Source organism: Salvelinus sp. IW2-2015, linkage group LG36 (genome assembly GCF_002910315.2).
Source record: "Salvelinus sp. IW2-2015 linkage group LG36, ASM291031v2, whole genome shotgun sequence".
NCBI lineage: Eukaryota > Metazoa > Chordata > Actinopteri > Salmoniformes > Salmonidae > Salvelinus > Salvelinus sp. IW2-2015.
Window position 1 is genome coordinate 17602265 of NC_036875.1, and position 26136 is coordinate 17628400.

Below are 26136 nucleotides of genomic sequence, written 5' to 3' on the forward strand. Positions count from 1 at the left end.
AGTAGTGACCAGAGAGAGATAATCTCACAAGGATAGGCAGCGAGAGTTCATTAGTTATAGTACAAGCTACAGGGAGCGTAGATACGCGAATTCGTATATCATAGTTGATACAAACAGTACAAGACGAGACTACCTGAGGGATCTAATTTTGGTAGGAAGTCATTATGGGCAGTGTGGGGTTAGGGTAGATACTATAGGACTAGTGACCAGAAAGAAAACTAAACCAGTGATCTCAAACTACAAAGAACAAAATTCATTATCTCTAGCAAAAGGCAATATTAACAAACTGTTACAAAAGAAGTAAAACTAACACGGGAAATGTGAAGAAAGATCATACCCAATTCATCGAGAATTATGAACAAATCTAGCTTTTGGGTGACTAGTTCATACCTCCAAATCCGGAAGTTCACTTTTGTCATACTCCTACTTTTCCTCCGTTATTTGAGGGTATAACTAGATCCCTTCTCCGTCAACCGCTCACTGGTCTATACCACTAGGAATATACCTTGCCGGGCTAATGGATGGAGTGATCGTGAAATGGGTGAGTCCATCGAATCACAAAGCTACTTACAATTACATCATTACGCGTCCGGAGGCTTCTTCCATTGTTCTGCTCTGTTCTAATTCCCTCCCATTGCCCCTCCTCCTCCTCCATCGCCTCCGGTTCCTCTACTCTCAAACCACTCCCTCCCTCCACCCACTCCCTCCCTAATCTCCATTTTCCCACTCCCATTCCCTCTTCCTACCCAACTCTCGCACATCCACCCCTCCCTCCCTCCCCTTCACCCTCCCTCCCTCCCTCCCATCCCTCCCTCCCTCCCTCCCTCCCATCTTATTCACTGGAATCTTCTGTTCTTTCTTACCCTTAACCCCAGCAGCGGCCAGCCACAGATAGGCCCGCGAGGGCTTTTGTCAGAGCCTCTTGGGTTATTGTATCTCTGAAGAAAACAGCATTCAGTCTTACATTTAGGGAGATTCATTTCCTAGTCCTGTTTCAAGCTACCATGAAAAAGGGAAAGGCCCCATAATTTTGGCGAGATTATGTAGACCGCGTCGCAACAGTAGAAAAACAGGCCTGTTTGCCTTCCAAAGATGAGTTCCCCGGGATTAGAGTTCCAAATGAAAATAGTCCCCTAGAATCTAATTATACGCCGGCTTGTTTAGAAATAACTTCTCCATTTTTTTAGCAGGTTAGAATAATGTATGTTCCTGCCAAAGACAACCTGTGTGTGTCTTGTGATGAGTGCTGTGCACGTAGATGGTGTGTGCATTTATGTATGTATGTTTGATTGACTGTACCAGGTGGGCTGAGCGTGGTGGGAAGTAGACTTCTGCTGAACAATTGTTCAGAAACCTTTTGGGCGGTAGGTAGTAAATGCGATGACAATCAAAGGAAGAGAATTGTCCGAAGAAGTATGGCATTTTGACTTTTTGGATTTTCTCTGAGCTTGAGCTGAATTATCATTGATTGCAACACGACACACACAGGCCCACGCACACATCAATCCTTATCTCCACACAGCATCATCCAGATGGTCCAGACGAGATATTCAGAGCGAACAACGGAAGGAGACTCCTCTTCGTGGCGAAGAGAGTCTCTCTCTCTCTCTCTCTCTCTCTTGCTCTACTCTAAACTTGGTCTTTGTGGATGGGATCCATACCTCATTTAACAGATTACATTCTCAACACTGATGCCAGTATGCCTTCAGAAAAGAGACATGAAAGATGTAATATTTTTGGCAGCGTCTGTGTCCGCCTTGGGAGAAGGTGTGACTATTACTGTTTCTCACTAACGATGGTCTCTGCTTCAAAATGGCTCATTACATTTTATCATGTATCATTCCTCATCCTGTATCTGTCACTCATCTTATGTTATTGTCTTATTGTCTTCAGGCTGTCTATCTCCCTGTCAAGACAGTTTAGGACAGGAAAATTAACTGGGTGTTTCTCCGCAATAAATTATCTTTACAATAACAACGTGGTAAAATTGCAGGGAGGATATTGACATACCAAACACAAGAAACCTACAGTTGTTTCCCTTTTTTCAGTTGTTTGTCAAATTAGAGGATGATCCTATTCTTCATTTCACTCTGACTTGTGACCAGAGGCTTCTACCAGTACATTCAGCAGAGGTAAGTTACAGTGCACCCCCCCAGCCCCGCTTCTCTCCCTCCCCCTCCTCACCCCAACCCCCTGGTGTCCTATAGTGATTGGTCGTGCGCGAACAGGAAGGCCAGGGGACCAGTTGTTTTTAAATAARCTAATTCTGCTAACAGTTTTATAACCCCAACCTCGTAAAACTGGCCCAGGCTTTTGGTCAGCTCTCTGATGGCGCAAGCAGAGCACAGCAGTCCGGACCTGGAATACCAATTTGCCTTGCGGGAGCGTGTCGGTGTGTCAGCTGGTGTATGTGTGTGTTTGTGTGTGATGTATGTATGCTGTGTCACGTTCCACATCTGACAACCATCCTCCAACGCATAGCATCCAACCCATTCGCTTTCCGTTTCCCCTGTAATATAGGGAGAGTGTGAGAAAGAGAGAGACAGGCATAGAGATAAAGAGAGAGATAAATAGAAAGAAAGAGAGAGGTAGAGAGAATAACAGAGAAAGGGTTAGAGAGAGCGCGAGAGAGAGAGGGAGAGAGAGAATGAGTGAGTGACTGAGTGAGCAGAACGAGAGGGAGGGAGAGCAGAGAGAGACAGAGTGAGCGAATGAAAGAGCGAGGGGGAGAGCAGAGCTCACACGATCAGTCAGCGCAAGTCTGTGTGAGAGAGACGAAGAGAGAAGGGAAGCAAGTGAAAGAGGGGACAGAGGTATTGAAAATAGATTGTAGAAAGGAGACTCCACTGGCTGTGTCCGATCAGCAGCAGCTGTTGGATATTCCTGTCTTTCTGTTTGCGGTGGCCGGTTGAAGGTAAGACCACCATGGACCACTAGAGATCTGGAGTTGACCCAGAACTCCTCTCACTCGCAACCCAGGATCTGTTCACCTTCTCTGGATTTGAGGCTTACGATCACTGGGTGTCCTCCGCACTTTGGTTTATTGTTAAAAACTGTAATTCCATCATAATCTACATTTATGGGGCGATAAGCAGTGTAATGTTCAAACTGAATGTAGGCTGGTTGATACCTTGGTTTAAAGCATTTTTTATGTATTTTTTATTTGTGAAGATAAGCATGGGGGCTTCACTTAGCCATTTCCTATGCAGATAGACAGAATAAGTATGCTATCATATTTTCCATGGAAAAGGTATATTACCGGTAACCAGTTCATGTTCAAACTGAAAGTAGCATAATTACAACACAGCATTGGTTAACTGGTTGCCTCAGCTTATAATGTACTACACAGGTACATAAATGGATAGTACTGTCATACCATCCATCAATAGGTAGACTATATATAATAGCAGTATGTTCAGAATCAATAAAGGGTGGTTGAGGCATTGGTTTGGCTGCCTGGCTGCGTCAGCTCATTGCCTAGTCATCCAGCCATGTACTATCTCAGGTATGTATTCTCTCGAACTCTGCTGAGGTATTTMTATCCTATGTGCCCAGGCGCTGTTCTGGTTAAAAGCATACTATAACACAGCCTGACCCTGCCACTTTGTTTGGAAAGCTGAGGGATGGGGCTGAGGATCGACGCATCAACCTAAATGAAATGTTTTGAAACTATACGTTGTTTGTTTCCAAAGACTTATTACACGAAATGAAGCGCTGCATTTTGGGTAATGATATAGCATTTACATTCTTTAAGAATCAATGGATGTATATTACTCATAAAAATGACCAGAAATCAGATTTAGCCTTTAAGGACTGTGATAATGACATAGTGGACTGGTATGTGGTATACTACAACCACTCACATGGGTAGATATTGTAATACAAGCTATGTTGTGTTGTTGGAAGTATTTTATTACTCAATATGAGTTGCTGAAGGTAGACATATACATCAGTGTCACTGTAGGGCAGAGAAGAGATAGAGATGGGAGGGAGGAGGGGAGGGGGGAGGGATAGGGAGGGAGGGAGGGAGGACGGAGGAGGGGAGGAGGGAGGGAGGGAGGGAGGGAGAGAGCAGTCGGAGATGCCGCAGGAATTTAGAGAGGGAGAGAAGGATATAAAGAGGAAAGAGAGAGAAAAATAACTGACAACAACATTTCACCTACAAATTACTCCCTCATCCCTCCATCTCCTCCACTGCAGTTGTGGGACTGGCAGGCAGCAGTTGCCTAGGGAGACAGACAGACAGACAGACAGACAGACAGACAGACAGACAGACAGACAGACAGACAGACAGACAGACAGACAGACAGACAGACAGACAGACAGACAGACAGAAGATGACATAACTGGAAGGTGTGCATGTGGACGTTTGTACAAGGTGGTGTGTGGAGGGAGAGTGTGTGTTTGTGTGAGGGTGTGGAGGGAGTTTGTGTTGAGAGGATCTACGTAGCGAAGTATGTTGTGTGTGAATGATGTAGCCTAGGGACGTTTGTGGTGTGTGTGTGTGGGTCTGCGTGTGTGGGTCTTTGTGCGTGCGTGTGTGTACGTGCGTGTGTGTGTGTACGTGCGTGTGTCAGGTTTAGAACTGGGTTATGGCTTCATGCTGTGTGTGAAGTTGTTGACAGTTATAATGGACTCTGTGGTAGGTAGATATGATAGATGAGTTACAGTCCTTCCTACACTTCTACCTTCATCGATCACACAGAGAGTGAGAGGGAGAGAGGGAGGAGACAGAATGACAGAGAGAGAGAAAGAGAGAGAGAGACAGAGATGAGGAGGGGTCACGAAGGAGGAGACAAACAGACAGAAAGACAAGGAGATAGAGAGAGGGAGAGGGAGAGGGAGAGAATGAAAGATTGGAAAACAGTATATAGAGATAGACAGAGAGACAGACACAGAGACATGGAAGGAGGTGGTGAGAGAGAGTGAGACGGAGAGAAAGAGAGAAATACAGAGATATGGAAGGATGAGGTAAGAGAGAAAGCAAGACAGAGTGATGCATAGAGAGAGAGACAGAGAGAAAGAAACAATGCATACTTCCATCCAGACATCTCACTTCAGTAGAAGCCAATGACACCAGCTGAGAAAAAGTTTGTGCAAAAAGTGCCTGTGTGTGTGTGCGTGTGCGTGTGTTCTGTGGTGTGAAAAGATTGTTCTAGAACTGTTTGGAGAGGAGGTGTGTTTGAAGCGTCACACACTTCTCCAGACACATGTGGAGTCCGACCGATATGTGTGTGTCTGTATGTGTGTGCGTGCATACCGTGCATGCGTGCGTGTCAGCATGTGTGTGTCCATCCATCTATGAGGGGGATCTTGCGTTCTCCCACCATCACACACCTGTGTGTGTGTCTATTTATTTGGACTGTGGTGAAACTCAGATGGCCAGTTTGTTATGTCTCACTGTAGCAGGAATGTGCCTTTGACTAATGAACACACTGCACGCTCAGTAATGTAATTCTAGCAGTGAAACAATGTGCCAGATAATGACTGTAGAAGAAAATGTGTTCCCAATGTGGGAAAAAACGGACGGACAGACAGACAGACAGACAGACAGACAGACAGACAGACAGACAGACCAGACAGACAGCCAGCCAGCCAGCCAGCCCGTCAGACCGTCAGACCGTCAGACCGTCAGACCACCAGACCACCAGCCAGCCAGCCAGCCAGCCAGCCAGCCAGCCAGCAGCCAGCCAGGCCAGCCAGCCACCAGCCAGCAGACAGACACAGACAGACAGACAGACAACAGACAGACAGACAGACAGGACAAGACAGACAGACAGACAGACAGACAGACAGACAGGACAGACAGACAGACAGACAACGACAGACAGACAGACCAGACCAGACAGATAGATAAGATAGATAGATAGCATAGATTAGATAGATAGATAGATAGATAGATAGATAAATAGATAGATAGATAGATAGATAGATAGATAGATAGATAGATAGATAGATAGATAGATAGATAGATAGATAGATAGATAGATAGATAGATGGATGGATGGATGGATGGATGGTATGGATGGATGGATGGGATGGATGGATGGATGATGGATGGATGGATGGATGGGATGGATGGATGATGGATGGATGGTGGATGATGGATGGATGGATGGATGGATGGATGATGGATGGATTGATTGATTGAGGATGGATGTAGAGCTCTTTGTGGTAAGGTCTTCTTTAGTCATGCAAACAACCAGGTATCAAATCTGGGCTGTCTACGCCCTTCAAGACTGCATTAGCCCTCTGCAGCTAAAGCCTAGACAAAAGCCTACGTTTCATACTAGAGGCTGTTAAAGGTAAGGTTGAGGTTGTTTCATCACATGGCTTAATTCACTGCAGCACCCACCGCTACTCAAACTTAGCCCTTGCATTTTCTGCCACTGTGTTCTCAGTATGAAATAAATGTCTTGCCACTGTGTTCAGTATCAAAGTGTATGCCACTGTGTTCAGTATGAAATAAATGTTCTGCCACTGTGTTCAGTATGAAATAAATGTCTGCCACTGTGTTCAGCTATCAAAGTGTAGTATGCCCTGTGTTCAGTATCAAAGTGTCTGCACACTGTGTTCAGTATCAAAGTGTCTGCCACTGTGTTCAGTAATCAAAGTGTATGCACTGTGGTTCAGCTATCAAAGTGTATGCCACTGTGTTCAGTATCAAAGTGTATGCCACTGTGTTCAGTATCAAAGTGTCTGCCACTGTGTTCAGTATCAAAGTGTATGCCACTGTGTTCAGTATCAAAGTGTATGCCACTGTGTTTCAGTATCAAAGTGTCTGCCACTGTGTTCAGTATCAAAGTGTTGCCACTGTGTTCAGTATCAAAGTGTATGCCACTGTGTTCAGTATCAAAGTGTCTGCCACTGTGTTCAGTATCAAAGTGTATGCCACTGTGTTCAGTATCAAAGTGTCTGCCACTGTGTTCAGTATGAAATATATTGTCTGCCACTGTGTTCAGTATCAAAGTGTATGCCACTGTGTTCAGTATCAAAGTGTATTGCCACTGTGTTCAGTATGGATAAATGTTGCCACTGTGTTCACATCGTATCAAAGTGTATGCCACTGTGTCAGTATCAAAGTGTATGCCACTGTGTTCAGTATCAAAGTGTCTGCCACTGTGTTCAGTATCAAGTGGTCTGCCACTGTGTTCAGTATGAAATAAATTGTCATGCCCACTGTGTTCAGTATCAAAGTGTATGCCACTGTGTTCAGTATCAAAGTGTCTGCCACTGTTTCAGTATCAAGGTGTATGCCACTGGTGTTCAGTATCAAAGTGTTATGCCACTGTGCTCAGTATCAAAGTGTCTGCCACTGTTGTTCAGTATCAAAGTGTCTGCCACTTGTGTTGTTCAGTATCAAAGTGTCTGCCCACTGTGTTCAGTATCAAAGTGTATGCCACTGTGTTTCAGTATCAAAGTGTCTGCCACTGTTGTTCAGTATCAAAGTGTCTGCCACTGTGTTCAGTATCAAAGTGTTGCCACTGTGTTTTCAGTATTCAAAGTGTATGCCACTGTGTTCAGTATCAAAGTGTATGCACTGTGTTCAGTATCAAAGTGTATGCCACTGTGTTTCAGTATCAAAGTGTATGCCACTGTGTCCCATTCGTTTCTTGTGGATGTTGTCAAATGGGCGTGTGATTAGTCTAAAGAGTCCTGAGTGAGTGTAGTTGGGTACAGAGAGTCCAGGTCAAATGGATGTGATCATCAGACAGTGACTGGGGTTAGCAGGGTCTTAACTACTGAGCCCTGGGATGAGGAGCGTCCACTCAGATCAAAGCAAGGTTAACAATATCAAAGCAAAGTTAACGGATCAGAGGGGTGGCACTGGACCACCTAAAGCACGCACCAAACACACACACGACATGCGCACACCCACACACACACACACACACACACACACACACACACACACACACACACACACCACACACACACACACACACACACACCACAACACACACACACACACACACACACACACACGACACACACTCACACTCACAGACATGGACAGAGATTTGTACACATAGACAGTGACATGTGCATGCACAAAACACACACTTGCAGGTCTGTCTCCTCTCTCCCTCCTTCTCTTTCTCTCTCCTCCTTCCTCTCTCTCTCTCTCTCTCTCTCTCTCTCTCTCCTCTCTCTCTCTCTCTCTCTCTCTCTCTCTCTCTCTCTCTCTGCTTGCTAGCCAGTGGTGTTTCTGAGAAGCCTAAATTGTAAAGCTAACATTAGCTTAGCCTTTGCTCCCATGTCCGCCTGTCATTGGGCTGAACACTGGCCTCAAATCCACACTATTCTGTCTTATCTCTTACCAGGGTGATATATTTAGTGAGGGGCTTAGCTTTGAAGGGTGTTAGTGTAGTGTGAGAGGAATGCCATGGGTCTCTCTCTGTTGTGTGGTGTGTGTGTGTGTGTTGTGTGTGTGTGTGGTGTGTGTGTGTGTGTGTGTGTGTGTGTGTGTGTGTGTGTGTGTGTGTGTGTGTGTGTGTGTGTGTGTGTGTGTGTGTGTGTGTGTGTGCTTTGCTGCGTGCGTGCGTGCTTGCGTGTGTGTGTGGTGTGTACACACCCCTCCCCTCCCTGAAGAATCTGGCCCTTTAGTTTATTAAAAGCTGGTGAAACAATGGAGGAGGGTGTTCAGAAAACAATGATGTACAGTGGGAGGAGGAGGGAGAGAGACAGATGGAGGGAGAGAGACAGATGGAGGGAGAGAGACAGGGTTGAGGAGGAGAGAGAGTGAGGGAGGGAGGACAGAGGGAGAGACAGAGTGAGGGAGAGAGACAGGTGAGGGAGAGAGAGAGTCGGGAGAGAGAGAGACAGAGTGAGGGAGAGGAGACAGAGGGAGGGAGACAGACAGATGGGAGGGAGAGAACAGAGGAGGGAGAGGGGGGATATACAGAGAGGATAGAATTGGAGATGCTGGCAGAATTTAGGAGCAGGAGAGAAGGATATAAAGAGGGAAGGAGAAGAAAAAATAACTGACAACAACATTTCTACCTACAAATACTCCCAACGCCTCTCTTGTCCTCCACTGCAGTTTACGACTGGCAGGCAGCAGTTGCCTAGGGAGCTGACAGACAGACAAGTTCCCACAAACAACTGCTTCCAACACACAGATAAGAGGAGAGGATCCCTCAGAAGTTATATATTCCCCAGCCGTACCTGCATCCCAGCAGTTCACACACACACCAGCGCGAGCGTGTGCATGTATGCATTTGACTCCACTCTCCAGCTAAATACACAAAGGAGAGGTGGGCAGGCAGCGATGTTTCTACTCACCACAACTCACTGACAGCAACACAACACATATTGTGAAGTTAAACTAGGTGAGAATGTGGTGTGTGAAATCATCCAGTATCCCTGTCTGCCTCAGTTTAGCACGGAAACTCCTGGTCTGCAGTCACCTGAGGTCCAGAAGTTAGCTCAGGTGTGTGGTGTGTGTGTGTGTCTGTGTTGTGTGTGTGTGTGTGCCTGTGCGTGTGCGTGTGCCTGTTGGCGTGTGCCTGTGTGTGGCCTGTGTGTGTGCTGTGTGCCTGTGTGTGTGTGTGTGCGGTGTGTGTGTGTGCGTTGTGCGTGTGCGTGTGTGTGTGTGGGTGTGTGTGTGTGTGTGTGTGGTGTGTGGTGTGTGTGTGTGGCTCCAACCATAGCATGGGAAAAACGCAACAAACTAATCTCTCCTCTTCCTTTTCACTGCTTTAATAAGTTATTTATTTCCCAAAGGGTGTTTTGGATGGTTTTATGTCTTAATGTTTCATTTAGCCAAAGCCCTGAGATTGACTGCATCTCTGTGGATATCAATAGATAGCTTTGGCTACATGGGGTGTTTTTGGGCCCTGTTGACACTAAATGGATATGTACAGATAAATGAAACTGGTTGGAATTGCATCGCTGAACCCTAAAATGGGAAACTTGTCTGCACTTATTATTGGGTTACTAAACCTAAGCGGCCCAATGCTGTGTGCTCTTGTTACTTTATCCAGTTCAGTCTTCTAACAGGGTACTACTACTAGAATTATGTCAAGGGCCTTTTGCAGTTAGGGTGAGGGGGTCTTGCATTATGCCTGCGAGCTTGTGTGTGTGTGTGTGTGTGTGTGTGTGTGTGTGTGCGTGTGTGTGTGTGTGTGTGTGTGTGTGTGGTGTGTGTGTTGTGTGTTGTGTGTGTGTGTGTGTGTGTGTGTGTGTGTGTGGTGGGCTAGGTGAAGGGTCTCCATGCGTATCAGTGGAGGGTTGGCCGCCTAGGCTCCTGGAATGTCAGGAATGTCTCAGCACTAATGGGCCAACAAACGACTAGGACCCCTCTTCAGAGAGCTAATAGGCGCCCAGAATGGGCCTAATCTCAAATCTGTTGTGGTGATGGCAAGTCCGGGGGACAGCCTATTCCTAGCTACTGGATGTGAAGCCCCTGAAGAGATAAGACTGCCCAAATCGTATCTTAACATTGCTTGTCTTAGGAAGAGAATCAGAATGACTTTGGATAACTCATTCTTGGGCCAGCCTGTGCCCCTAAGCCCCCCCCCCCCCCCCCCCTCCCCCCTCGTAAGTGGACTCGTTTTGGCCACTTCCCACTTGAAGGGGACTTGTTTTGTGTGAGGGAACATGGCTGATAGTAAAAATATCTCATTACTGGGGCGTATATCTTAAGTGCCTCAACAACCTACTGTATACCCCCTCTCCCTCTTTCTCTCTCTTCTCAGTCCCCTAACCTACATTATCCCCTCGTTCCCTTGCTTAACCTCCTATCCATCCATATTCACCTAGGTCTGCTATCTACCCCTAAACCCTCCTCCCCACCCCCTCTTCTTTTCCACTCTACCCCCGAGACAGGTCACTGTGACTGGGTTAGAGACAGTCGGTGACTGGGCCAAGCCCTGGCGCTGCTGGATCATACAGACCTGGAGTGTGTCAGACAGACAGACAGACAGACAAAGAAAGACTAAGAGCTGTATTTGGTGTACAGTATTTTCCCACAGCTAAAACAGCAGACATGTCTGACTGCTTCTCAATATCAAATGTTTCTCAAAACGGAAAGTTACAGCATAATAATAACAATAATGACAGCAAGCCTGGCAAAGCGTAGCAACTTTCTGTGATAGAAATAAAACCCAGTTGTTTACTTTAATAAAATTCAGTGTAATTCAAAATGAATGAGTCGATTGTATCGTACGGGATTCGACTGCCAATGTAGATGTTTGGTGTGATGAGAGGTGAATGGAGAAGTGACACACACTGTTACTGTCCACCGTAAGCCGCAAGCTCTGGCCCAGAGCGTCCCAGTTCTAGGCACTCACCATTTTTTWAAAGTACCCTATCCTAATCCTTAACCCTTACCTTAACCATTCTGAATGAATGTCTAAACTTAACTATATAAATCTGATGTTTATCCCTGTGGTCCTCCCCACCTCCCCCTCCCTTTGGACAAGCGTTGAATATTGAAGTCACACCGTGATACCTTGTTGGGCATTACGTAGTATCAATAGCAGTGAAGAGAAGAGAGGAGGCTACAGCTTGTTGTTTGTGTAGACCCAGTGTTATATAAATCTGAGTCCTGGGCAGGTGTGTGGGAGTTGAGGGAGAGGACCACAGTCTGCCCTTTACCCCTCTCGGGCCCTCTGCCCTCAAACAACTCCCCCAATTAAGGGGGTTCAGACACACACACACAGACACCGATACTCAGACACACTTGTCCCTCACCCAACCATTATTCTCAGGAATTTAGGGTTCCCCCTGCAAGTGCATGTGCACACACACATAGACACACACACCTGCCCTTCATTCTCCTGATATTGTTCTGGAAGCCCCCAGTCTTAGCTGCGCTAGCTGCCCTGCGAAACAATGTGTTGATGTCACTAGATCACTAAGCTCATAAGACTGGCAATCACAGATAGACTAAGTGGGATCTAAGAGGCTTGTCAATGTCAATTACGGTGCGTGTGGTTGCCTGTTTATTGCTGGTAAATGAGTTTTGTCTACGGAGTGGAGTATTGGCAGCTAACAGGCAATGACACCCAACGCTATATGAGGGATGCAGTGACAAAACGTTTTGTTTAGCTGCATTTCTGTTAAAGGGTACAGGGAACAGCAAAGTAGGAAAGCAGTGGAAAGAGAAGAAGAGAGCGAGAAAGGGAGAGAAAACAGACATAAAAGTACTAAGGGTTGACCCAATGTGAACTAAATGGGAAAAATGAGGATGGCAGTCCCAGCACAAACAAGGTGTGTGTGTGTGTGTGTGTGTGTGTGTGTGTGTGGTGTGTGTGTGTGTGTGTGTGTGTGTGTGTGTGTGTGTGTGGTGTGTGGTGTGTGTGTGTTGTGTGTGTGTTGTGTGGTGTCTGGTGTGTGGTGTTGGCGTGTGGTTGTGTTTATAGTAACAGGTCAGTTGTGTCTATTAGCCTTTTAGCGGTGGTGGGCCAGGAGCTGCTGAACAGATCAGCAGTAAGCGTGGGGCAGGTGAACCAAGGTACAGGGTGGGGACGCTTCCTGACACGGCTAATGTCTGTGTCTGTCTGTCCGTCAGCCGCCTGTCTGTCTGTCCGGCAGGTGTCCGTCATCGCCGAATGTCCGTCCATCCGTCCGAGTGTGTTTATCGTTGTGTGCGCAATATGTCAGTGAGGATAGGATGTTGGCGACAGAGGACCCGTCACAGAGGCATCTGTGTTGTTGCCAGATCCTGTGTCATTTCACTGACTGTGTGTGTGTGTGTTGTGTGTGTGTGTGTGTGTGTGTGTGTGTGTGTGTGTGTGTGTGTGTGTGTGTGTGTGTGTGTGTGTGTGTGTGTGTGTGTGTGTGTGTGTGTGTGTGTGTGTGTGTGTGTGTGTGTGTGTGTGTGTGCTGTCACGTGACAGAGGGGATCCTATAGCCAGGAGCACGTGGGTTGACCTGCAGCCCACTCCAATGTTATTCCACATCACCAAATACACACACACACACACACACACAACACACACACACACACACGGAGAACTCAGTTATTTTATTACACAGAGGATTACCCAATACAAGCACAAACAGCTCTTAGCCAGACCTTTCCTCTCCACCAGGAATGACTTTTCATTAAAACGTATTGCTCTCCCAACAAATTCTCTCACGACCGCAAAGCCACCGCCAGAGATGCACATATTTTCATTCTGTATCATGTTTTTCTTTTCTTACCCGAAGATACTTTGCTTTTTATGGTTCTCCTGACAAAGGCATTGGTGTTGAGAGTGTGGCCAGTTCCATTGGCTGGGGCAGCTTTGCTAAGGCTTGGTAGAAGGCAGGTTGGTGTGTGTTGGGTGATGGGAGTGGTGCATGTTGAGTGGGGTGTGTGTGTGTGTGTGTGTTTGTGTGTGTGTGTTGTGTGTGTGTGTGTTGTGTGTGTGTGTGTGTGTGTGTGTGTGTGTGTGTGTGTGTGTGTGTGTGTGTGTGTGTGGTGTGTGTGTGTGGTGTGTGTGTGTGCTGTCGTGGCTGTAGTGCGTGTGTGCGTGTGTGTGTGTGTGGGCCGTGGCTGACTTCCCTGAGACTCTCTCAGTAACAGAACTCCAGAGCAGGGTTTGGCATGCTCCAAAAGAGGAAATTATAATTTATAACGAAACAATACCCTGTATTATGTCAAAAGTCCTTCTTTAGCATTCTTCTTTGTATCTAAACAACTCTGCTAGGGTTTCCTCATTTGTACCAAAATCACAGAATGCATTAAGTTCAATTAAACCCTTCCTCCCTTCTTCCATCCCTCCTTCCATCCCTCCTTCCATCCCTCCATTCCTCCATCCCAGTGTTTTTCTTTCTAGAGGGAATCATTAAAAACTTTAGAATTCCTCCTGTTAGGAATAGAAGTATCAGTTGGCCTGTTAAAATAAATACTCCCTAAGATGTTTAGCTGGCCAGTAACATGTGCTGCTACATGGTTTATACAGCACAGCAGACATCACAATCTGTTCTTACTGAGGGGAGCACTGGCAGCCTACCTCTACCTCTCAGACAGCCAGCCTTCACAGTTGTTTATCACAGTTATTTTAATATCACACATACCTGGCTGGCATAGCAACTGGTGTAATCACTGTCATCGTTGTCATAGTTATCATCGTAGTCATGGTTATCATAGTTAACATTATTGTCATAGTTATCATAGCTATTATCGTAGTCGTCATCATCGTCGTCATCATCATCATCATCATCATCATCATCATCGTCATCATCCGATTCTGATTCAGAAAACTTTAACATCCTCAAGATGCAAATCATTTTGCAGCAATCACATAAACAACATCCCATATTAAAAGGCCACACATACCATATGATTCCATATGTGTTATTTCATAGTTTTGTTGTCTTCACTATTATTCTACAATGTAGAAAATAGTAAAAGTAAAGAAAAATCCTTGAGTAGGTGTGTCCACACTGTTGACTGGTATGTGTGGCCTTTTAATATGGGATGTTGTTTATGTGATTGCTGCAAAATGATTTGCCTCTTGAGGATGTTAGGTGTTCTCAAACTTTTGACCGCTAGTGTTTATATATATATATTTTTGCAGTCGCAAAAACCATCAAGCGTTATTATGAAACTGGCTTTCATATACAGTGGGGAGAACAAGTATTTGATACACTGCCGATTTTRCAGGTTTTCCTACTTACAAAGCATGTAGAGGTCTGTAATTTTTATCATAGGTACACTTCAACTGTGAGAGACGGAATCTAAAACAAAAATCCAGGAAATCACATTGTATGATTTTTTAAGTAATTAATTTGCATTTTATTGCATGACATAAGTATTTGATCACCTACCAACCAGTAAGAATTCCGTCTCTCACAGTACCTTGTTAGTTTTTCTTTAAGAAGCCCTCCTGTTTCCACTCATTACCTGTATTAACTGCACCTGTTTGAACTCGTTACTGTATAAAAGACACCTGTCCACACACTCAATCAAACAGACTCCAACCTCTCCACAATGGCCAAGAACAGAGAGCTGTGTAAGGACATCAGGGTAAAATTGTAGACCTGCCAAGGCTGGGATGGGCTACAGGACAAATAGGCAAGCAGCTTGGTGAGAAGGCAACATGTTGGCGCAATTATTAGAAAATGGAAGAAGTTCAAGATGACGGTCAATCACCCTCGTCTGGGGCTCCATGCAAGATCTCACCTCGTGGGGCATCAATGATCATGAGGAAGGTGAAGGGAATCAGCCCAGAACTACACGGCAGGACCTGGTCAATGAGCTGGGACCACAGTCTCAAAGAAAACCATTAGTAACACACTACGCCGTCATGGGATTAAATCCTGCAGCGCACGCAAAGGTCCCCTGCTCAAGCCAGCGCATGTCCAGGCCCGTCTGAAGTTTGGCTAATGACCATCTGGATGATCCAGAGGAGGAATGGGAGAAGGTCATGTGGTCTGATGAGACAAAAATAGAGCTTTTTGGTCTAAACTCCACTCGCCGTGTTTGGAGGAAGAAGAAGGATGAGTACAACCCAAGAACACCATCCCAACCGTGAAGCATGGAGGTGGAAACATCATTCTTTGGGGATGCTTTTCTGCAAAGGGGACAGGACGACTGCACCGTATTGAGGGGAGGATGGATGGGGCCATGTATCGCGAGATCTTGGCCAACAACCTCCTTCCCTCAGTAAGAGCATTGAAGATGGGTCGTGGCTGGGTCTTCCAGCATGACAAACGACCCGAAACACACAGCCAGGGCAACTAAGGAGTGGCTCCGTAAGAAGCATCTCAAGGTCCTGGAGTGACCTAGCCAGTCTCCAGACCTGAACCCCAATAGAAAATCCTTTGGAGGGAGCTGAAAGTCCGTATTGCCCAGCGACAGCCCGGAAACCTGAAGGATCTGGAGAAGGTCTGTATGGAGGAGTTGGGCCAAAATCCCTGCTGCAGTGTGTGCAAACCTGGTCAAGGAACTACAGGAAACGTATGATCTCTGTAAATTGCAAACAAAGTTTCTGTTACCAAATTTAAGTTTCTGCTTTTCTGATGTATCAAATACTTATGTCATGCAATAAAATGCCAATTAATTACTTAAAAATCATACAATGTGATTTTCTGGATTTTTGTTTTATATTCGTCTCTCACAGTTTGAAGTGTACCTATGATAAAAATTACAGACCTCTACATGCTTTTGTAAGTAGGAAAACCTGCAAAATCGGCAGTGTAATAATACTTCCTCTCCCCCTGTATATATAATATATATATATATATATATATATACACACCACACACAGCACACACACAGTGCATTCGGAAAGTATTCAGACCCCTTCCCTTTTTCCAGTTTTTTATTTTTTATAAATTAGCAACAATTTCTAAAAACCTGTTTTTCCTTTGTCATTATGGGGTATTGTGTGAAGATTGATGAGGAAAAAAACAGTTGAATCAATTTTAGAATAAGTCTGTAACGTCAAATGCTTAGCGGAAATGCCATATTAGAACGGGCAATATTACAACAACAACAAAAACGAACCAATATGAGTTGTACCAGACGAGATCTGTGGGATTTCTTCAAAGACTAGAAAGGATTTGAAAACACAAATAGCTGTGAAATCAATTCAGATCCAACCATATCCCGCAACAAAACTTAAATAGCAACTGTAACATTTGTATAAATCAAATCACAAATGTTTGGAAACAATGCATCCCCTGCGTAGTCTATGAGGAGCCAAGGAAAAGTGCAACGTGGGCATCTTTATAGCATAACTCAACGTCCAGAGCTCTTGTGATTTTCCCTCTCCTCAGTTAATAGATTGATTCATACCACTGATCAGTCAGGGATTCCACTCACCTGGTGTCCAGGTCTAAATCACTCCTCGATTAGAGGTGAAATATGTACGGTGCTTTAAAGAGTTGACCCATCTACCCTTCCTTTATTATTTCCCTCTATCCCTAGATCCAGACAGGCGATATGGAGAGGACCGGTGTGAGGACCCACAGACCAGACTGCAGCAGCACATTGGGCCCGGGCTAGGAGCTCCACGCCAATTCCATTAGAGAGAGGACAAGGGAAAGCCTCACTTTTTCACGTCAGTAAAGAGAACAAGAAAGAGAGAAAAAAAGAAAGAAAAGTCACTCCCAGTGAGAAGAGAGACAAACAGACAAACAGAAAAAAAATAAGTGAACAGAGAGAAAGACAGAGGGTGTCCCTCTTTCGGACCTCTTTGTGTCACCTGTAAAGTTCCTCCGTGCCTCTTGGACTTTACCCCACTACCCCCTAACTCCTGTCCCACCCACCCCAGCCCTCCCTGGCCCAAGTATGCGGACCCCAGCCCCCCTCTCTCCCTCCTCAGGGCTGGTGCTGTTGCTGGTTTTCTGCCCCCTATTGGTGGTAGTGCATGCCAGCAGCAGTAAGGCAGAGAACGGACACAGCACACACCTGGGAGACACAGACCCAGACCGCTGTATGAGGCATCACTTCGTAGAGACCATCACACACCCCATCTACAAGTGTAACTCCAAGGTAAGCCGGCTGAATGTGCACACACTAGCATGTGCACACACACGCTCTCTCACACACGGACAAGGATACACTAGCAGATAGATAATGATAAAGGAGGTCAGATCTCCCTGTAAGTCAAAACACACGTGTGGGCGCGCACACACACACACACACCTGTCTCTTATACACATCTAGATGTGTATAAGAGACAGTACACACACTGTAAGCCAATCCTGTCATTCATCCCAGCTAACAAGCTGTTTTAGATAACAGCGCCAGTCCAGAGGTTTTACAGGATGTTTTACATGATAAATATCAGAACAGAAATCTGCTTCAAACCTCCAAACCAGACCCCTGGGACTACAGACAGGGAAACACAGCCAAAAGTCTGTCTGCTCTCTCTAACGAGTAGGTCTTTCCCTCTCTCTCTCTCATTTATTGTTCACTGTCTATGTATTTTTCTCTCTCTCTCTCTCTCTCTCTCTCTCTCTCTCTCTCTCTCTCTCTCTCTCTCTTAATTCAATTCAATTAAATTTCAATGTAAGGGCGTTATTGGCATGGGAAACATATGTTAACATTGCCAAAGCAAGTGGATAATAAACAAAAGTAACAGAAGTTCAAAAAGAATAAAGACATTTCAAATGTCATATTATGTCTATATACAGTGTTGTGACAATATGCAAATAGCAATCTCTCTCTCTCTATCTCTCTCTCTCTCAGTGACCCCTGGCAGAGGTAGATAAATGCAGTCTGTTCAATCTCTCTGTGTGAGTTCCTCACCTAGGCCAAAATTAAAACGAGCCCCCACAGAGAGAGTAGCAAATGTCTGTAGTGTGGCCCACATCTAACACCTCACACACAACAGAAGCATGACTCACCTAGACCAGACCAGGCAGGGGGGGTTGAAAAAACACAAACAACCTGAGAGCACAGCAGGAAAGGGTGGCCCCAGCAGGAAAGGGTGGCCACAGCAGGAAAGGGTGGTCACAGCAGGAAAGGGTGGCCCCAGCAGGAAATGGGGGCCACAGCAGGAAAGGGTGGCCCCAGCAGGAAAGGGTGGCCCCAGCAGGAAAGGGTGGCCCCAGCAGGAAAGGGTGGGGCCACAGCTCAGGAAAGGGTGGCCCGCAGGCAGGAAAGGGTGGCCACAGCAGGAAAGGGGGCGCACAGCAGGAAAGGGTGGCCCCAGCAGGAAAGGGGGGCCACAGCAGGAAAGGGTGGCCCCAGCAGGAAAGTGGTGGCCCCAGCAGGAAAGGGTGGGGGCTCCAGCAGGAAAAGGGTGGCCACATGCAGGAAAGGGTGGCCCCAGGCAGGAAAGGGTGGCGCACAGCAGGAAAGGGTGGCCCAGCAGGAACAGGGTGGCCAACAGGCAGGAAAGGGTGGGCCCCAGCCAGAGGAAAGGGTGGCCCCAGCAGGAAAGGCTGGCCCCAGCAGGAAAGGGTGGCCACAGCAGGAAAGGGAGAGATTGAAAACGTTTATTCCACTTTCCCCAATGCTCTCTCCACACTGCTACCACGAAAAAATACCTCAAAACCAAATGCTTACCTGGCCCATCACTCCACCCTGGAMCTGAACAGCCTTTAAGACCAGGTCCACCTCTACAAAGCAGCAGTCCCTACTTTTGCCAGGACCCTGAAAGACATGGCCCTCAACCGCAGTCCCAGCACCTCACACAGAAGTAACAGACCTACATCCAGACCACAGCAGCGCCAGGCACATGCCAGAATTGGACAAGAACCAGACACAGGGGGACAAGCACCTACCTGGAGGTGACAGCATTCCCTCCCAAATATGCCCCTCTAGACACAACTACGACGAAACAGCCCCCCAAAATTGGTCACAACTCCTACAGATCTGTTGCACGCTGGGTCTGWACATAGTCAATGGTAGGCTTCGAGGGGACTCCTATGGTACTTCTACAACTCATCCCTTTCCAGTGGTACTGTAGATTACTTTATCACCGACCTCAACCCAGTCTTTCAGAGTGTTCATAATCAGCCCACTGATACCTTTATAAGATCATAGCAAAATCACAGTCTACTTGAAAAGAGCAACACTCAACCAAGAGGCATCAAAGCCCAACAAACTGCAGACTTTTAAGAAATGCTATAGATGAAAGGAAAGTAGTGTAGAAACCTACCAAAAAACATTTTGGCAACAAAATATCCAATCCCTTTTAGACAACTCCCTGGACAAAATGTTTCACTGCAATAGTGAAGGTGTAAACTTGGCAGTAGAAAGCCTAAACAGTAAATTTGACCTTTCAGCTTCCCTATCAAACCCCCAAATTTCCAGCAAACAACCTAAGAAAATTAACAACAATTACAAATGGTTTGATGAATGCAAAACTCTAACAAAGAAATTAAGAAACATTTCCAACCAAAAACACAGAGAACCAGAAAACCTGAGCCTACGCCTTCACTGTGGTACAACACTAAAACAACACAGAAATACACCAAGAAAAAAGAAGGAACAGCACGTCAGAAACCAGCTCAATGTAATCGAAGAATCCATAGAATTGAACCACTTCTGGGAAAATTGGAACACACTTCACAAACAACAACACGAAGAGCTAATCAAATCTAATTTTATTTGTCACATGCGCCCAATACAACAGGTGTAGACCTTACAGTGAAATGCTAACTTACAAGCCCTTAACCAACAACGCAGTTAAGAAAATACCTAAAAAAAGTAAGAGATAAGAATAACAAATAATTAAAGAGAAGCATTAAGCAACAATATTGTTGATATATTCAGGGGTTACCGGTACAGAGTCAATGTGTGGGTGCACCGGTGTCGAGGTAATTGAGGTCATATGTACATGTAGGTAGAGTTATTAAAGTGACTATGCATAGATAATAACAGAGAGTAGCAGCAGCGTAGAAGTGGTTTCATGAAATGTGTTTCCATGGCCGAGCAGCCACACACAAGCCTAAGAACACCATGCACAATGCCAAGCATCAGCTGGAGTGGTGTAAAGGTTGCCACCATTGGACTCTGGAGCAGTGAAAACGCATTCTATGGAGTGATGAATCATGCTTCACCATCTGGCAGTTGGACGAATCTGGGTTTGGCGGATGCCCGAATGCATTGTGCCAACTGTAAAGTTGGGTGAAGGAGGAATAATGGTCTGCGGCTGTTTTTCATGGTTCGGGCCCTTAGTTCCAGTGAAGGGAAATCTTAATGCTACAGCATACAATGACACTCTAGATGATTCTGTGCTTCCAACTTTGTGGCAACATTTTGGGGAAGGCCCTTTCCTGTTTCAGAATGACAATGCCCCCGTTCACAAAGCGAGGTCCATACAGAAATGGTTTGTCGAGATTGGTGTGGAAGAACTTGACCACAACCCCAACACCTTTGGGATGAATTAGAACGCCTACTGCCTGCCAGGCCTAATCACCCAACATCAGTGCCCGACCTCAGTAATGCTCTTGTGGCTGAATGGAAGTAAGTTCCCGCAGCAATGTTCAGCACCACAGGTAACTTCCCCAAAGCTGTGAACGATCTGAGAGACAGGGCAAGAAGGGCTTTCTACACCATCAAAAGGAACATAACATTCAACATCCCAATTAGAATCTGGCTAGAAATACTTGAATCGGTTATAGAATCCATTGCCCTCTATAACTGTGAGGTCTGGGGTCCACTCGCCAACCAAGAAGTCACAAAATGGGACAATAACCTAATGCCCTCTATAACTGTGAGGTCTGGGGCCGACATCCAAGCTGAGCTATCACGCAGAGATGCGTGTCGACATCTGGGTGTCCGAAGGGGGAATGAGAAAAGTAAGTTGAGTGTCATCTGCATAGCAATGATAAGAGAGTCCTTATGAGGATATGACGGAGCCGAGTGACTTGGTGTAAAGAGAAAAGAGGAGAGGGCCTAGAACCGAGCCCTGGGGGACACCAGTGTGAGAGTAACTGGTATGAGTGATAGAAATTGGCTTTAGCAGCRGATACAAAGKAAGAGAAGGTAGAGAGGAGGGAGTGGAAGGATGATAGGTCCTCCGGAAGTTTAGTTTTCCTCCATTTTTGCTTAAACACTCAGCCACGGAGCAGAATGGGAGGGCCGAGCTTGCCAGGAAGAAATGAGACAGTGCAAGGCATAGGATGTGGAAAGGGAGGAGAGTTGGGTTGAAGAGAGAATCAGGAGACAGGAGGGAGAAGAATTTAGCAGAAGAGAGAGATGATAGGATAGAAGCGGAGAGAGTAGTGTAGGAGAGAGAGAGCAAATATTGCGACGGCACCTGATCATCTGGGTAGAGGCTGAGTGGTTTGGGTTGGAAGAAATGGAGACATAAAAGGAAACTAAGTAGTGATCAGAGACCTGAAGGGGGTTACAGTGAGATTAGTAGGCGAACAGCCTCTAGTAAAGATGAGGTCAAGAGTATTGCCTGCCTTGTGGGTGGTAGGGGACCGGGAAAGGGTGAGGTCAAAAGGGGCAAGGAGGGGAAAGAGAGAGTTGGTTAGAAATTAACTGAAGGCAGAAGTCGGGAGGTTGAAGTTGCCAAGTACGAAGAGCGGCGAGCCATCATCAGGAAATTAGCTTTTCAAGGTGTCAAGGTCATTGAGAAGCTCATAACATTTGAAATGTCTCTATTCTTTTGAAACATTTTTGTGTAATGTTTACTTTCTGATTGGTTATTTAACTTTTGTTTATTGTCTATTTCACTTGCTTTGGCAATGTAAACATATGTTTCCCACGCCAGTAAATCCCTTTGAATTGAATTGAAATTGAGAGGGTGATGGGGGAAGGCAGAGATACAGAGAGAGGGGGAGAGATAGAGACAGAGAGAAGGGAGAGAGAGACAGAAAGAGAGAGAGGGAGACAGAGACAAAGTGAGAGGTGAGAGAGAGGTCTAATAGAAACAAAGAATAGAAAGATAGAAAGAAAAGGGGTGGAGAGGGAAAGAGAAAAATGAGTGTGGCAAACAGGCGCTGAGTAACATATGATGGAGTTTTCTGCTCCCTTTCTGAGGTATAAGGCATGTGGACTATACAACATGCAGTCCATGGTTTGACACTGAGGATCTGTAGTGAGGAGTGAGTGATAGTGACAGTTCCTGCTGTAAAGGAGTGTTAATGAGTGTAAGTGATCCCTTGTTGGGCTTAGGGCCGGGCCCAGAGTGACACAGGGGTTCCTAGGGGACTGTTTGTGGAGGAGGACCTCTCTCTGTCCCACATATACAGTGCATTCAGAAAGTATTCAGACCCCTTGACTTTTTCCACATGTTACGTTACAGCCTTATTCTAAAATTGATTAAAATGTTATTTTTTTTCAATCAATGTACACACAATACACCATAATGACAAAGCAAAAGCCCTGTCCGGCTCAGCCGACCACTGCAGCCGCACCGGTCCCCCCTTCAGCAGTGTGCTTACTTTGTTGAAGAACTTTGGCAGTGATTACAGCCTCGAGTCTTCTTGGGTATGACGCTACAAGCTTGGCACACCTATATTTGGGGAGTTTCTCCCATTCTTCTCTGCAGATCCTCTCAAGTTTTGTCAGGTTGGATGGGGAGCGTCGCTGCACAGCTATTTTCAGTTCTCTTCATAGATGTTCGATCGGGTTCAAGTCCGGGCTCTGGCTGGGCCACTCAGCCACTTGTTCCGAAGCCTCTTCTGTGTTGTCTTGGCTGTGAGGTAATGGGAGCTGCTACCTGACCAAAACCCTGGATAAACCTCCGGTAGTAAGGATCTCTCTGTACTTTGCTCCGTTCATCTTTCCCTCGATCCTGACTAGACTCCCATCTCCACAGAGGAACTCTGGAGCTCTCTCAGAGTGACCATCGGGTTCTTGGTCACCTCCCTGACCAAGGCCCTTCTCCCCCGATTGCTCATTTTGGCCGGGCGGATAGTTTCAGGAAGAGTCTTGTGGTTCCAAACTTCTTCCATTTAAGAATGATGGAGGACACTGTGTTCTTGGGGACCTTCAATGCTGCAGAAATGTTTGGGTACCCTTCCCCAGATCTGTGCAGCAACATAATCCTGTCTCGGAAGTCTACGGACAATTCCTTCGACCTCATGACTTGGTTTTTGCTCTAACATGCACTGTCAACTGTGGGACCTTATATAGACAGGTGTGTGCCTTTCCAAATCATGTCCTATCAATTGAATTTACCACAGGTGGACTCCAATCAAGTTGTAGAAACATCTCACGGATGATCAATGGAAACAGGATGCTCCTGAGCTCAATTTCGAGTCTCATAGCGAAGGGTCTGAATACTTATGTAAATAAGGTATTTCTGTTTTTTATTTTTTATACATTTGCAAACATTTCTAAAAACCTGTTTTTGCTTTGTCATTATAGGGTATTGTGTGTAGATTGATGAGGACAAAAATGAAGTGAATCCATTTTAGAAAAAGGCTGTAACGTAACAAAATGTGGAAAATAGGAAGGGGTCTGAATACTTTCCCAATGCACAGTATGCAACAGTGCCTAAGTAGGTGCATGTGTATCTGTAAGTTTGACTGGGAAGGCGGAAAGTTTTTGCAAGGGGAAGGAGCCTTGATCTGCTGCCCAGCTGTCAACTTGCCATGGTCTTCTGAATCTCAATCCTCCTCTGCCCATTCTCCCCTCTTCTCCCCCCTMCACACACACACAAAGCCTTCCAACCTCTCTCTGTGAAAATACCTAAAACTCTTCCTAGCTGATAGCTCACTGTCTAGTCCTCAGCTATTGTAATGAGGACACGTTCCTAAAGTGGCTGCTAACTCCCTTGCAGTCGTCGCCGGCAAGTGTGTGTGTGTCATATCCCCTATCCCCAGACAGGCTATATCCAGAGGGAGAGAAAGACCGAGAGAGAGAGAGAACGAGAGACAGAAAGATATCCATATCCCCTGGCCCCAGATGAGCTATTGTAAGAGAGGGTGACATCGGTGGCGACACGAGGCAGCTGACAGGGAACATGACACAGGAGTCCACTTGCGGACACGACAGCAATGTGTGTGTGTGTGTATGTGTGTTTGTGTGTGTACTGGTAAGTGTGTTTGAGTGATGATTCACTGTTGAGGCATCAGAGGGTGTGTTTGTGTGTTTGTGTCTGTCTGTGTGTGTGTGTGTGTGTGCGTGCGTGCGTGCGTGCGTGCGTGCGTGCGTGTGTGCGTGCGCGCGCGCGCGTGTGTGTGTGTGTGTGTGTGCAATAGAAAGTGGTCACATCACAGGCAGGCCATCACGTCTAGATGAGGATCAGTAGAACACAAAGAAAAGGGTCAGCCATGTTCTGCAGCGTGGTGTTCTTCTGACAGACAAACACACAGAAAGGATGGAGCCCTGAATCATTAGTAATTAACAAGATCACTCATTAGGGCTATGATACTGTGTGTTTGTGTCACTGCTGTTAGCCTGCTGAGAGCTCAGGGAGCTAACGCAAGTCTCAGGCGAGGTTACTCATGTGATTTACTGTGGTGGTGTGGTGTGTTGTGTGTGTGGTGTGTGTGTGTGTGTGTGTGTGTGTGGTGTGTGTTGTGTGTGTGTGTGTGTGGTGTGTGTGTGTGTGTGTGGTGTGTGTGTGTTGTGTGTGTGTGTGGGTGTGTGTGCTGTGCTGTGTGTGCGTGTGGTGTGAGTGTTGGTGTGTGACTAACCTGAGCTTTCCAGCCTGACTCCTATCACAGCAGGCGCAAGGCCACAGACTGGGAGTTATACTACAGGCTGTAGATTACAGTAAGAGAATACAAAGCCTGACTGTGACACGAACTATAGTATATAGACATCAGCTCCTTGAACAGGATAACATAACTTTATTGTTTTCTAAACTCCCTTTAAGTGTATGTTTTCTTCCCTCTCCCCTCACTTCTCCTATCTTCCACTTTCCCCTCCTCCCCTCTCCTCTCCTCCTATCCAGATGGTGTTGCTGGCTCGTGTGAGGGCACTGCAGCCACACGTCCCGCTCCGGCCCTCTCATCTCCTTCAGTTCGGTGTTGAAGCGCCTTTAAGAACACCTGTTTCTGCTGCAGGCCCCACACCTCCAAGCTGAAGGCTGTGAGGCTCCGCTGTGCCGGAGGAACACCGCGCCCCTCTACCCGCCGACCAGCAGCCTACCGCTACATCCTTGCCTGCAACTGTGAATGGAGTGTGCAGCTGAGCAGAGGATGAAAAATAACATTGAGATCAGTAAGGAACACTTTAAGAGAACTTAGAGACGCAGAACCGGCTCTTTGAGAGTTCTTTACCGGCCTGTAGAGTCTAGAGGCTGTAAAAGGGTTGGGGAAATCCTAGAACATTCGAGAATTGAGAAACACCCACACGCTTGTGTAGAAGAACCCGTGAGGGGAGGGAAGAAAAGTCTGCCACTGGTAACACAATGCTGAAACAAAGGAGACAGGGGTGTTTTTATGAGATACCCTGTATAAATGATTACCAAGAGACACAATAGCTTATCTGCCGCTGGCCTACATCCTCTGCGATGCAGTAAGAAGTGGAACTGCGCTTAAGGCGACCCTAGTATCGAACTCTAAAACTTGAGTGTAGTCTGTGGGCGCCAAGCCGCTATGCGGAACAGAGTATACCAAGGAACCCACTTCTGATAGTGCCTTCACGGAAATCTTACGCCGTTTGAGACATAAACTTCCCAGGCGGGGCCGTTGCCACTGCGACTCCAGTGCCACAACTGCCATATCTGACCATAAATGTACAAGGAGAGGAGCCCTGGACTTTAGAACAGAGATATTGGGGGGGGGGGGGGGGGGAGGGGGGAAGTTAAGAACCATTGAGGAACCCCATGTACA

At 46.3% G+C, this 26136-nt stretch overlaps 1 protein-coding gene across 1 annotated transcript; it reads left to right on the forward strand.

The window, feature by feature from the left end:
• The first annotated feature begins 2514 nt into the window (after window positions 1–2514).
• ndp (norrin cystine knot growth factor NDP) lies at window positions 2515–25431 on the forward strand. Its single transcript, XM_070437589.1, has 3 exons — window positions 2515–2914; window positions 16868–17434; window positions 25254–25431. Exons 2-3 carry the CDS (start codon window positions 17231–17233, stop codon window positions 25383–25385), a joined length of 336 nt encoding a protein of 111 aa, XP_070293690.1. The 5' UTR covers window positions 2515–2914; window positions 16868–17230; the 3' UTR covers window positions 25386–25431.
• The last annotated feature ends 705 nt before the right edge of the window (window positions 25432–26136 follow it).